At 37.9% G+C, this 13,678-nt stretch overlaps 2 protein-coding genes across 4 annotated transcripts in view; both read right to left on the bottom strand.

Moving 5' to 3' along the window:
• LOC137281531 (RCC1 and BTB domain-containing protein 1-like) overlaps positions 1-13,678 on the bottom strand; it is a 102,532-nt gene that overhangs the window by 18,426 nt on the left and 70,428 nt on the right. For all 3 annotated transcript variants that reach the window (XM_067812814.1, XM_067812815.1, XM_067812816.1), the window contains exon 14: positions 10,453-10,583. In XM_067812814.1, coding sequence (XP_067668915.1) covers positions 10,453-10,583 — 131 coding nt within the window. The remainder of the gene's footprint in view (positions 1-10,452; positions 10,584-13,678) is intronic.
• Positions 7,510-9,327, bottom strand: LOC137282072 (tigger transposable element-derived protein 5-like). The gene is given in 4 exon segments (XM_067813814.1): positions 7,510-7,993; positions 7,995-8,167; positions 8,169-8,388; positions 9,302-9,327. Coding segments are annotated over 4 exon segments (903 nt in total).

A 13,678-nucleotide genomic window follows, 5' to 3' on the forward strand; every position in this document is an offset into this window, starting at 1 on the left:
TTGAAATCTTAGTTTGTAGATGTTCAAATACACAAATATTTTCAAGACTCACTTTGATCTTGACATGAATATCATGGCGTATGAAATATGCCTAATAGTAATAAAGAAATTGCTTACTGAAAAATATTCAAGGAAAGTCTTGAAAGTCTATGGAAAAGCCTAATGCTATATCCCGTTTCGCGCTTTCTCAATGGTTCTTGAGATGTCATGCTGACAAGCTTAACATGCAGGTAACAAGCTGAAGTGTCACCATGACCTTGAAGGTCACCAAAATTGACTAGGCCCTGTGCCTTCTCTAGATAAAGCTTGGTGTTGAACATGAAGAAAATCCAGTTGATGGTTCGTGAGATATCTCGCTGACAAGCTTAACACACAGCTTAACATGCTGAAATCTTCAAAGTGTTTCCATGCCTTGAAAATTTAATGAAGGTCACCAAAATTGACTGGGTCCTAAATAAAGCTTGGTATTGAATATGATGAAAATCCAAAGAATGGTTATCGAGATATCTCACTGACAAGCTTAACATGCAGTTTAATATGCTGAAATCTTCAAAGTGTTGCCATGACCTTGAAAATTCAGTGAAGGTCACCAAAATCAATTGGACCCTGCACCTTTCCTATATAAAGCTTGGTGTTGAATATGAAGAAAAGCTTGTGAATGGTTCTTGAGATATCTCGTAAATAAGGGTAAAATGTTTAAGTCCCATCGTTACCTTGAAATGAAGCTCAAGGTCACCAAAGATGACTGGGACCTTTCTTATAACTGTAACGAACCTAGGTATGAAATGTGAAAAGAATCTACCCAGGAGTTCTTCAAATGTTCGAATTCATATGGACAGACAGAGCCTAATATTATATCCTGTTTTGTGCTTTACGTGTCGGGACAAAAATGCAGTGAATCGTTCTTGAGATATCTCACTAACTAGTTTAACATGAAGTTTAATATGCTCAAATCTTTAAAGTGTTGCCATGACCTTGAAACTAATGTGAAGGTCACCAAAATCAACTGGGTCCTGCACCTTCCTTAGATAAAGCTTGTTGAATATGAAGAAAATCCAGTGAATGGTTATCAAGATATCTTGCTAAGCTTAATCTGCTGAAATCAGATGCATGACCTTGAAAATTGAGTGATGGTCACCAAAATCAGCTGGGCCCTGGGCCTACCCTAGATAAAGGCTGGCGTTGAATATCAAAAAATCCAGTGCACGGATCTTGATATATCTCTCACACAATGATAAAGTTAAAAGTTAAAGACCCCTTGTTACCTTGATATGAAGGTCAAGGTCACCAAAACTGACCAGGACCAGTCAATTGAAGTTTGATGAATTTGGTTATGAAAGCCTGGCCTTGACATAGAAATGTTCAGATGTTACACAAACTCACTGTGAAAATAGTCCAGCTTTCAAGAGAAGGTGCCAGATTTCATAAACCAGTTGGAATGAACCTATATGTTAACCTGCTGTATTACCTGTGAAAAACAATTAAGTGAACCCACTCTAATTGGTGCATCTCCACTCAAGTCAAGGGTTCTTGAGAACACCATCCAACAAAATGACGAGTGGCATTCACAATGCATCCTGTTTCTAAAACATCTGTCAACCCAGTTATTCATCACATACATTACATTTCATGAGTGACTGCTAATTGAGAGAAAATGTCCTGCCATAAATGCAGGACTGACATCACACAAATGCGTTGTTGTAAGGATATTTTCACTACAACATTTAACAGATGCAGGGCACCTTTCAGCTTTTCTTGTTAACAGTATCATGCTACCTGATAATGAGGAAAAGCCAAAATGTCATGTTAGTTTGTAATTAGTAATTAGCTGTCTCGGCACTTTGGTTGGCTGGGGTTCATTGGTGGGTTCTGCAGAAACATTACTTTTGACATCATCTTTTGTCCAGTCATTTAACAACCTATCAATTGTGTAAGCAGACTTCGATGTGTCATCTGACCTTTGTTCTAGGTGCCTTTGTGCTGTCTGTATAACTTCAGTTTCAATAATGTCAGTTTCAATACAACTGATTTCATTTTCAATTTGTTTTACTTTCTCAGCCTGCTTATTTCTAACATAAGCTCGCGCAAGCTTTACCATGACATCTATGGCCTTGTTCTGAAGAGAATTTATTTTGTCTATGCTTTCATGAACAGTCCTTCGAGAGGGTAAATCCTCAGTCGCTATCAAATTATGTAGCTTATTCTTAGCTTTTGTAAATGCGGACTTAGCATTTGCTTTCTGTTGCTTCAATGTCAAAATGTGCTCTATCAAAGACCATTCTTTGTCTACAACATGACTTCTGTTCATCGACCTCAGTCCCTATTAAACTATCACTTGTTTTCCCAGCCATACTGTTTGAAATGCTACCAGACACAATCTCGCATTTCCACTTACCTTGCACTGTCTAACTATCTAATACACTATCAAAGATACGAACAGACTAATGAAATAACCATGCTCTGCTACCTCTGGTAATGAGGAAAAGTCAAAATGTCATGTTAGTTTCAAACTTTAACTGTCTCAAAAAGATGTTACACTGACAAGCTCTGCTATCTAACTGAACCCCGCGGGCAGTCACGTGTCCCCTCGTCGACGGCTTCCCCACGAGACGCACATGCTGCTTCTCAAAGCAAGGTGTGGTTTCTCAATACGTCACACCAGGAAATGCAACTGGTGTGTTTTGGCACGTAAAATCTCGTGAACACCACCATAACTCATAAACAAAGTGAACTGGTATGATATGGCAACTGGTTCACCATTAGTTTCATTTTTATTAAATATCTCAGATTATATCAATCAGCATAATGTACAAGATGCAAGACTGCCAACTTTCTTGTGTTAAGCAGCATGTGTACAAACAAGAGGCAGCAATGCCTAGCATTAACCAGACCCAAAAGAAATATCCAACAATATCCATCAATCTTAAACCTTTTAAGACAAATGCATGAATTACATCACTGCCATAAATCCTGCACTTTGACTGCAATCCCAGTATTCCCAAATCTTCAGCTTCAAGAGATACTTTCCTCTGTCACAATACATAGCTAGTTGTATCTGCAGCAGTACTATTATCTTACATCTCTTCCAAGCCTAGTAGTTAAAGTGTTTGGTCATCATGCCAAAGACCCAGGTTCAACTCCCAATATGGTTAGAATGTGTGAAGTCCATTCCAATAATTCAGAACACGCAAGCCTGTGATTTATCAGTCACTGTCCATGGCTCAGGTGCTGAAATTGTGAAGAACTACAAATATCTTGATGCAGTGATTGGTAAACTGGAAAAATAACACAGATGCTTTATACATAAAGGTTGACAATGTATCTTGTGGAAACTTTCTTCTTTTTATGTTGACAAAACTATCGTTTCACTGTTTTATTGTTTTTTTATTCAAACTTAACAAACGTGCCAAATTAAGCAACAAAATTGCAAATTTCAACCCTTTGGCGTAGATGTATGAGGAAAGAATTTTAACTTTAGCAAATAGAAGTTTACATAACTTCTCAAACATGTCAAACACAGAATATTAGCTTTTACCACCTTTCAGATATTTCCTAATTTCAAACTTTAAATCAGAGACCAATAGAATAATTGTAACTGTTTTAAGTGCATATTTTTAATCAGTGTTCAATAATTTAAATTACAGTACTTTTACCAGTGAGAAGTACTGTTTTATTCATTTTATTTATCCCATATTCATATGTGTGTTCAGTGATGATGTACAGCTAATTCCCATTCAGGTGATAAAGTTTTTTCATCCTATTTAAAAGCAGCACAAATCCAAACTAACTTACTGTTCCTGGGGTTGAAAATCCTCACTTCTTTCCTACATCTACAGACAGATGATTTGAAACATGTAGTAAAACAGGTAGTATTCTTAGAACTATAAACAATAATTAGTATTGTTTTATAATCCTTATTAATCCTCTACTTCTATTTCATAACTGCAAGCACAGCTAGAGGGAAGCATGCCTGTTGTAAACTCCCTGCACAGTTGACAGTTATCCTCATTATACTAAAGATGGCCGGTAGCATTGGCGCTGGAAATAGGAAATGCTGACAATGATTATCTGCATATGATTATCGGAATAGGGTCGCTGTATGGCTCTTGTGTGGATGGGAGAACATTAAGTCAGGATGCCTTTGGTATAACCAAGTTAGCTTTCCACAGGTAGATCATGTACGGGAATCTCTATGGTCAACAGTTCAGTCAACAGTTCGAGGCAGTAATGGTTTTGTGGTGTCCTCACACACTTGGCCTTACCAAAGGTATGACATCCTTCCTGTTCCATCTCCACCAGGTCTATATTGACACTTTACATAGGGCATGTCATAAATATACACAACTGTAAGTTATGAGTGACATAGATGCACAGCTGGTTCTGGATGGCTGACAGTCAATGCACAATGCATGGGGATTTCAGGTCTTCAGATTAGGCCTTTTGTTGTTGGGCTTGATTCAGGACAACTATTACCCAAAAAACTGCAAATTATTAAGGCTAATTCTGTAGCTATGACATGTACTTGTCTTGATCACTTAAAGACACTAAAAACAGAAATCTCCATGGTCAATCTTCATCAACATTGTATTATACATTTACTGTCAGCCAACCTTAGTGTGCTCTGCAGCCAGGCCACTTCACCTGATCACTGTATTGTATCATACAGTGGGTAGTGTTCTCCGCAGGATAAAGCCAACGGATATTTTGCGGTATCCGTTAGGGTAATATACTAGTTTCACACTGTAAACAAACATGGCATAACGCCCATGTATTGGCGATCGTGTCCAGATTGATGGCTGTGGTTACGATACAGTGACTGCCTTGATGAGAGAAAATTGTTGTCTCGTAATGATAGATATGACCTCTCTAATTTAAGTCTTAGAGTTAGTGGTTCGGGCTCTGATCCACTCTTTTTCATGACACAGATGAGAAATTTACAGATGAGAGTGGAGAGTTCATGAGGGGGAATTGTTTCGAGGGGATGAACATTATATTAGTTGTTTAAAAGTTTAACAAATTCCACATGTGTTTTTTTGTCATTTTCTAAAATAAGTTAATATTTGTTGACAACAAAACACTCTTTAACATAAAAGCTGACTGGGTACTACATGAGGTAATGCAGTCAAATGAGTGATCAGTAGAAAACTGCGTCCCCGAGCTTGTTACCTCACGTATTACAATGCACATGTTTATGACGTCATAGATATGCGGGCACATCTCAGGAAGTATAGATATGCGGGCACATCTCAGGAAGTTTAGTTTCATGATCTGTGGCTAATGAAACTCACATTTTCTTAAATATTAAAGTAAGAATGACATTGTATGATAAATAGGTTATCACGCGAGTGTGTTTTGGGATGGTTAGTATCCTGCATTAGGAATAAACACTATGTATTTAGTTCGCCAAGGCTCACTCACATGGTTATTCCCAATGCAGGATATTAACCATCCCAAAATGCACTCGCGAGGTAACCTATACACTCGTCCCTCGCAATAACACGGGTCTCGGCGTCCATGGACAACCCCCTGCATTACTGCACACAAGGAATATACGTCGAGTGAAAGACCCAGCAACAAGAGCGTATATATACATTGCATTTGGTACATGCTGTACGTGTGTGTACACAAAACGTACAGTATGTGTTTCTGTGAATGGTTATGAAACAAGTGTGTGATGGAGAAAATAAATCTGTACCAAAGTGTTTCTGTGTTTTCTTTTGGTAAGACCGATCTTTAATATGCAAATCTGCTAATATGGTATGATATGGTCAGTAGTTTTACCTGGCGCTGTCATTTTTATTCCAAATAAAGGGAAATTTCGCATTTCTCTATAGAGAGTTCGTGGCAGACTTTCTTCCATAATGTAACAGTATACATGATTGTTACTAATCATTCAGACATTAAAATGTATGGGAGTTAGAAGTGAGCAATGACTTCATTCTTTTCAGATGTCAACTCACCTTCTCGAGCACATGGAGAGGCAGGGTGGCATGCAAGCAGTTTAGCCAATCAAATATATTGTATCATTTTGTGTACATAAAGAAAGGCAGTGATTGGATAATCGCTTTAAAATCCGGAGAATGTCCACGGTGTGACAAAATTGAAGAGAAAACACGAAGGGAACTTAAACGAACACTACGTTTATATGATGGCATGATAAAAATACGAATATTGATCAAAGTATGTGTACTTTTATATATTTACATGTATTTACAGGTTCATAGTCCTGCATTGTTAAATGGTCAAGAGCTCAATTAACAGTTTGACATTTTGCACGGGTCACCTCACATTGTCTAAATACAGATGCAATCAAACAGCCTTGAAAAATTCCCGTAAGCTTTTCTGCCGTTTCACATTTTGTGACTGTCTTGTCAGTTTCTCCACAATGTTCCGCATCTGCATAACAGAAATTTCAGAAAAGTCTGCCAAGCGTTCCATATGTCTGAAAACAACTTTTGCACATTCTAAAACCTCCAACACTGGTGTAAAGACACATTCATTCTCTGCTTTGATACCATCGGTATAATCTTCCACTTCGGTTTTTTCTGACATCATGGCATCCTCAATCAGTTCTTTGTCCCCCTGGCTTCCAAACACAAGAAGATCATCATCTATTGCGTTGTACATTTCCACCGTTATGGGACTGGTGATGAGGGCGTAATTTTTTCGCATACTCCTGATATTTGGTGAGTGCATCTGTTACATCTTCTGGTTTAAATTTGAGGACGTCGTCTTCATCAGTGACCGCGAATGCTTCACCTAGTCCCTTATTCCAGCATTTCTCAATCGTCTGTTGTGATACACTTTGCCAACGGATGTGGGAGAGAGCTACCGCGTTTTATAAGTCCTCTTCTATAATGTGACTTGTACACCTGGATTATACCTTGGTCCACTGGTTGGACGAGAGGGGTGGTGTTCTTTGGAAGTAGCACAGCTCTAATCTTCCCGTCATGCGATGTCAGCGTGGTCGTGCTGGTAAACACATATAAGATGATCCACAACCTGACAAATGACCCCAATTTGCATACTTGGGAACGCCCCACAGAATGATCCACTTGAAACAAGAGGGAGACAGGTTTTCTGATAAATATCGAGAAGTTCATTCTCCCCGTGCGTTTCACGCATGAATTGTTATAGCACACTCAATTTGGGAACAGGTACAATCCCAACGAATTGAATCAACACAATATACTGAGCAAATATGTTCAGGACCACTGATCCATATCACGAAGCAAATGACATTTTCCTGGGTTTTTTTAACAAAATTGTTGAATATCTAAAATGCTTGTCAATGCCCCAATCATCTATTTGTCTTCGTCTTAACTAAAGGTTAGGGTGGAATATCAGTATCTTATGCCTGAAATTGCAGTCTTATCATCTGAAGGAATATGCGGTGTTGATTTCATGTCACGGTTAGCATGTATTGCACGTGCAAAATCGTCAAGCTACCTGTAGCAGCCAAGTGTACTCGCCCAATTCGTTGTACCGCCTCTCTTGTCACAAATGCGTTTAGTGCGCAGGATCATCTAATATGTGCCTAGCAGTAGGTGGTTGGGCGGGACAGTTGTCAAGCAGCAGTATTGCTTTTTCTTCTAGAGGTTGCAATCTTAGACACTCCCTGATGGCAGGCATAAACTTATGGAAAAAACATTCTTCAAAGATAGCTGCTATCATCCAGCCATTCTTAAAAGCGGTGTATACAACAGGTAATGTTGATCGGTTGATATGATGGAGACAGCGTGGATTCTGCAACGTGCCAATAATCAGGGGCTTCAGTTTATGATTTCCTGTCTTCTTACATGTCAGCAAAACTGTCACGCTTTGCTTTGCCTTCTTGAATCCAACTGGGCGCTTATCCTCTGCCACTGTCTGGCAACATCATGTAGTATAGCCCAGTTCAACACAGTTATAAATTTGAACTGGTTCGAGGCCCTCTGACTTGATCAGCTGCCGCAGTTCAGTGGGATAACTGCTAGCTGCTTCCTGGTCTGCAGTCACCAGTCACCACAAACGACATAATTCCATGACGGTGTTGAAAGCACAATAACCATCCAGAGCTAGCCTTGAAAGAATCTTCGGATCCATGAATCTGCATTGAAAACTTCTAAGCTTGTATTTTCATAATCTCTCCTGAGATTGGCATTCCATCATGTCTGGACTGAGTAAAACCATGAAAAGACAGCTTTGTCCAGCGTCGTGTTATATGCAGTCTTAGCCTTCTTTAAGTTGAGGCCACCGACATCTTCCGTATCCATCATGAATCCCTTCAACTTTTCCTCATCTTTTAACCAGCCTCTGAGGGTGCCTGCCGGGACACCAGAGCTGCGATTGACACTGGCCTGGGACTCTCTATTCCTAACTCTCTTGAGAGGGCCTATTTCTCTGCAACTGTGTAAGCTTGACGTTTGTTCTTCATAGATGCCATGGTGAAATTCACATATGGTACAGAACAACTGTGATCTGAACTTTTATTTAGAAGATGATTTCAGCACTCACATCTCCTACTTTGAATGTGAGGATGTAATTTAAAAGTGTTACAGCGTGCTTTGTTTCTGGTTATCTGTATTGAGAACATGTTGTCTTTTTCAAACACATGTACCTCTATTTTTTTTTGGTTATTGTCCGGATTACACTCCGATTGACACTGAGAACGCATCCGCCATGTTGTTACTCCAATGACAACACATGGCATGTTTTATGGTCGAATTAGTTTTGACATTTCAAAGGGCTGATCTCATTAATTTACTCAAACTACAGATAATCCAGCAACAGCAACATGTGGTAGATGTTCATTTAACAATAAAAGATCAAATGACAACCCCAATTAGATATGGAGAACACGCGGAGATGTATATTATTTAGTCATTGCTTTGCTCTCATTACGCAGCACGGAAGTGACATGAACTTTTTGGGAGCCACGGACTACCCTGCGGTTTAACCGAATCCATGGTATCGCGAAGCTAGTTATTACGAGGGACGACTGTATATACATTTATATTTACTGTCAGCCAACCTCGGCGTGCTCTGCAGCCAGGCCACTTCACCTGATCACTGTCTTATACATTTACATTTACTGTCAGTCAATCTTAGCATGCTCTGTAGCCAGTACACTTCTCCTGATCACTGTCTTATACATTTACATTTACTGTCAGTCAACCTCAGCGTGCTCTGCAGCCAGGACACTTCTCCTGATCACTGTATCATAGATTTACATTTACTGTCAGCCAACCTTGGTGTGCTCTGCAGCCAGGCCACTTCTCCTGATCACTGTCTTATACATTTACATTTACTGTCAGCCAACCTTGGTGTGCTCTGCAGCCAGGCCATTTCTCATAATTTTATTCCTGTTGTTTACAAGTGTACAAGCATTTGATGTGGTAATGTCATAAGTCTTTATCCAAATACAATCATAAAATTCTTCAAACTTAATAACTTTATGCCCCTCCTTCTCAAGATGCTCTTTTTTTAACCTCAGAAAGGTAACCCCTGCAGCTCTAATGCAACCAAATAACAACCATTACATGGTTTGAAGTACTTCTAGCCTGTATCTAAGTGAACAGGGCAAGCATATTCACCACAGTCACCTCCTACAGAGAACAGTACAATAATCCCTCACATACACATACAAAATGTCTATTAAAATATTTTTAAATGAAATTCCCTGAGTCTGTTTACAGGAAGCTCAGTGTTACTATTCCAGAAGACTAAATGAATGCCCAGCTGAGGTGTCTGTTACTTGCTGTTTTAAACAGAAATACTTATGCACACAATATTGTGTTACAAGATAAAGGTTTAATTACGTAAAGTTTTCAATGTGTACATAATGGTAATATAATGAAACAACTGTGAGAATGTGATTGCTGACATTGGGATGCAGACGGTACACTATGGTACTGTCAACTGTCAAGAACAAAGGGACTCAGGGGACATCTCATGGTAATCACATAATGTTCAATGCATGGCAAACACATTAATTATCATCTCACACGTAGGATTTCAAAAAACATGATAACGTGAGTACAAACTGACCAAACATGTTATGCATACAACATTATATGACTGAAGAAGATGCATAAACTTTTGTAAAGACATCATTAAGTATGAAGCATCTCACATCAAATGACCTTTCTTGCCTTGGCAATCATCTTGTCTTTTTAACAAAGAAACACCTTGCTGAACTGTTAGAAGGTTAACACCCTCCAAACATAGTAGAACATGTTGTCTAATAATTCAAGAAAGCATTAAAAGTTGTCAGGTTCATAATTAAACAACACTGCCTCTTCACAGCCTCAGACAAAAAAATAGTACAAATTAGGCATGTGTCCAGCCAGGAGAATTGGGGATGATGAGTTTTTATGTAAAAACATAATGAAAACAAAAACATTATGACATCACTCACACTGACCATGTCAAGGCAGGCTAAATATCAATCATTCTTCAACGTCCACAAACCTTGGCTTCAAATTTGATGGCAGCTGCATACAACATGGCAACGTCTTTCACTGTGATGCCTTGTTTGATTATTTGCTCACAGTAATTCTTCAAAATCGGTTCACAGTATGCATTGGCCAAGTCAAGCAATCCTGCAACATAAAGATTAATAACTTAAGGCTGCAGCTCTTGTTGAGTAATGTATGGTTGGGCTGGTATCACCAGGACAAAACTGATACATCATAATGCATGACTGTGTCATGGATATTGTTGGTGAAAACAACATAAACATCGAGCTAATATATATCGTGCAAAGAATAGTGATCGCTGGAATGATCGTATCATGGAGCAGCAAAACACTGCCACTTGCGTATTATGACTAATATACATAATCGCATTTTAATCGCATTTTGTTATTATCGGTTTGTTATTTAATAATAAAAATATCAAATCTTCTTATTAATATTCATGAAATAATATTACAAGACATTAACTTCACATTACTACAAAGCAATACTCAACAGACCCTTTTTTCCTACTGCTGGAATGCTGACATTAATGATGCACTAATCATGAGAAGGTTACTTCCCCTGTGATCAGGAAAAAGTTTCCATGCATTCACTTTTCCAGTTATTAGCCTGGACAGGCAACTGATTTCCCATAAGGCTCATTTACTACTACAGTGTCAAATCATAGAGTTCTTTATTGTGAAGGTAGAGAATTTACCAAACTCCTAAATTTGGGAGGTAGAAAGACAACATAGCAACCATCTTAGTTGTCTAATTGCTGGTTGGAGTGCATTAACCAAGTCCTTAACAAGAGAACTACTCAGCCTGATCAATCACTCACTTGTCTGCAGCATTTTCATGCTAAATGTGACTTTCACACTGACTGAGAAAATCGATCATGATGTATGTCTTCTGCCTGGCAAGATTTCAATAAATTTCAAGTTCCCTTGTAATTATATTGCAGCAATGCAGGATAAATGTATTTCACTTTTGTCCATTTAATCTTTATCTTAGCGGATTGGCTGAGGTGCATTTGACATGGGCAACTTTGATATCTGTCCTGAATGAAAGGATTACTCTTAGTTAACTTCTGCAGGAACATTTTCTGAAAAGGGAATTACAATCACAACCACTGTTACTTCAACAGAAATTTTGCAATTCTTGAAATAACAGCAAATTTTGTCAGTTTCATATGTCCACCAATACAATTTCAGCACAAGAAAGTATCTCTTCTGACAGAGTTTGTAGATATTGTAAGTGTTCCAAGAACTGCCTAGTATTTTTCCTAAGTTGCCATATTTCAAAGGGATTTTAAGCTAAAGCTAAAGGACTGGTTAACAAGCAGAAGTTGTTCGTGTAAATACATATCTGTCCAGGTGATTAAGTAACAACACCTGGTTAGTACATGATAGAGCTGAACATAATGTACAAAGCAATACACATGAATACAGGACAAATGTTTATGGATAGCATCTTCTTCAGTTTATTTTCACAACATTTCGGGGCTTATTTAAGCCCCGAAATGTCATGAAAATAAACTCCTTATAAGCCCCGAAATGTCATGAAAACAAACTCAAGCAGTTGCTATCCATAAAAATTTGTCCTGTATTACTACGCCAACTTCTAAATGCCTTTCAAGAATCACAATATACATGAAGTATGAAGAAAACTGCTGAAGTGTGTTTGGCAATGAATTCAACATGCTATGCCATGTAAATGCTTTTCACGTACCTGTGAATATAAATATACATTCTCTTTCTGATACTGTCTTATTTTGGACAAGGGAACAAAAAGTGCATTATCAGAGAGATAATGAAAGTACAGTCTAAGATGGTTCATGGACATAAACCTATCAGCCTTTAAGTCACTGCAGCAGAGCCGGAGGCTGTGGTTGACAATTTTACAGAATCACCAACCATATTATTAGTCTAGATTATGGATAATTATATCAGACAGATTAATTAATTATTGAGATTCTATTTATGAGCAAGCATGGTTTTGTCAAGTAGATTGTTCCATATCCTGAGGGCATGATTTGGTTTTTAATATGATCTATTTCCAAGGCTATATGTGCCTCTATCAGATAATTTCATCTGGTATTACGTAAAAGTTTTTGAAACATGTTCATTTTGCGATTTTGCAGTGATATCTTCAACGGGTGAGTAATAAAATGGTATAACTCTCTTTGTTTCTCTCCTTGGAAATTAACTGTTGCATATATGATCAGTTATGCATCTATATATAGCATCTAGCATGTACAATGCAATATATAGCACACTTTGTGGATAATGCAATTATATCTAAAACCTAAAACAATTGTAGAATTGAGCACAACTCACATACCCCCACTTCCCATTTTGGGACATGGAAATGGCTGATATTGATATATAATAATGTGTCAAGGATCAGCAGCTCACAAAACTTTCTCCTTGACTCTACTAAACTTTATATATATGACAGAAAATAGTTTTGCCATGTGTACCTTTCTTTTCATATTTGAAATGAAGAAATTAACTACTTACAATCAATCTGAACTATGTTTGTACTTATGACATGAAGAAAACAACCCACGTAGATACAGGAAATGAATCACATGTTGATAACATCAAGAAAACAACTCATCTAGATACAGACAATAAACCACATATTGGTACATATGACACACAACAAAGACCATGAAAAGTGAAAAGGTAACATCACACTTTTAATAATCACATTTTACAAATAAATAGCACATGGCATATCTCTGGGTCATGATCAACTTGTGTATTAAGTTTGGCGGACCCAGCATGTATAGTTTTGGTGATATGCTGTGGCCAGGTAAACATCAAACATATTTTGCACCAAGTCCTATTTTCATGGAAACAACAACAAAACAAATTCTGAAAAAAAATAAAAAATTAAAATAGCAAATGGCACATCAGTGGGTAATGATTACAATGTGTGTGATGTCTGGTGAACCTAGCATGTAGATTTTAAGAGATATGCCCCGGACTAAACCATCCAACACATCTGGAACCAAGTTGTGTTTCCATGGACACAGCAAAAATCAAAATTCTGTAAAATGTCAAATAGCAAAAGGTACATCAATGGGTAATGATTAAAATGTGTGTGAAGTTTGGTGAACCTAGCATGTAAACTTTAAGAGATGAGTTCTGAACAAAAGCATCAAACACATTTGGCTCTAAGTCATGTTTCCATGGAAACAGAAAAATAAAAACTTCTAATAAAACTTCAAA

This window comes from Haliotis asinina, chromosome 4, assembly GCF_037392515.1.
Source record: "Haliotis asinina isolate JCU_RB_2024 chromosome 4, JCU_Hal_asi_v2, whole genome shotgun sequence".
NCBI classification, from domain to species: domain Eukaryota; kingdom Metazoa; phylum Mollusca; class Gastropoda; order Lepetellida; family Haliotidae; genus Haliotis; species Haliotis asinina.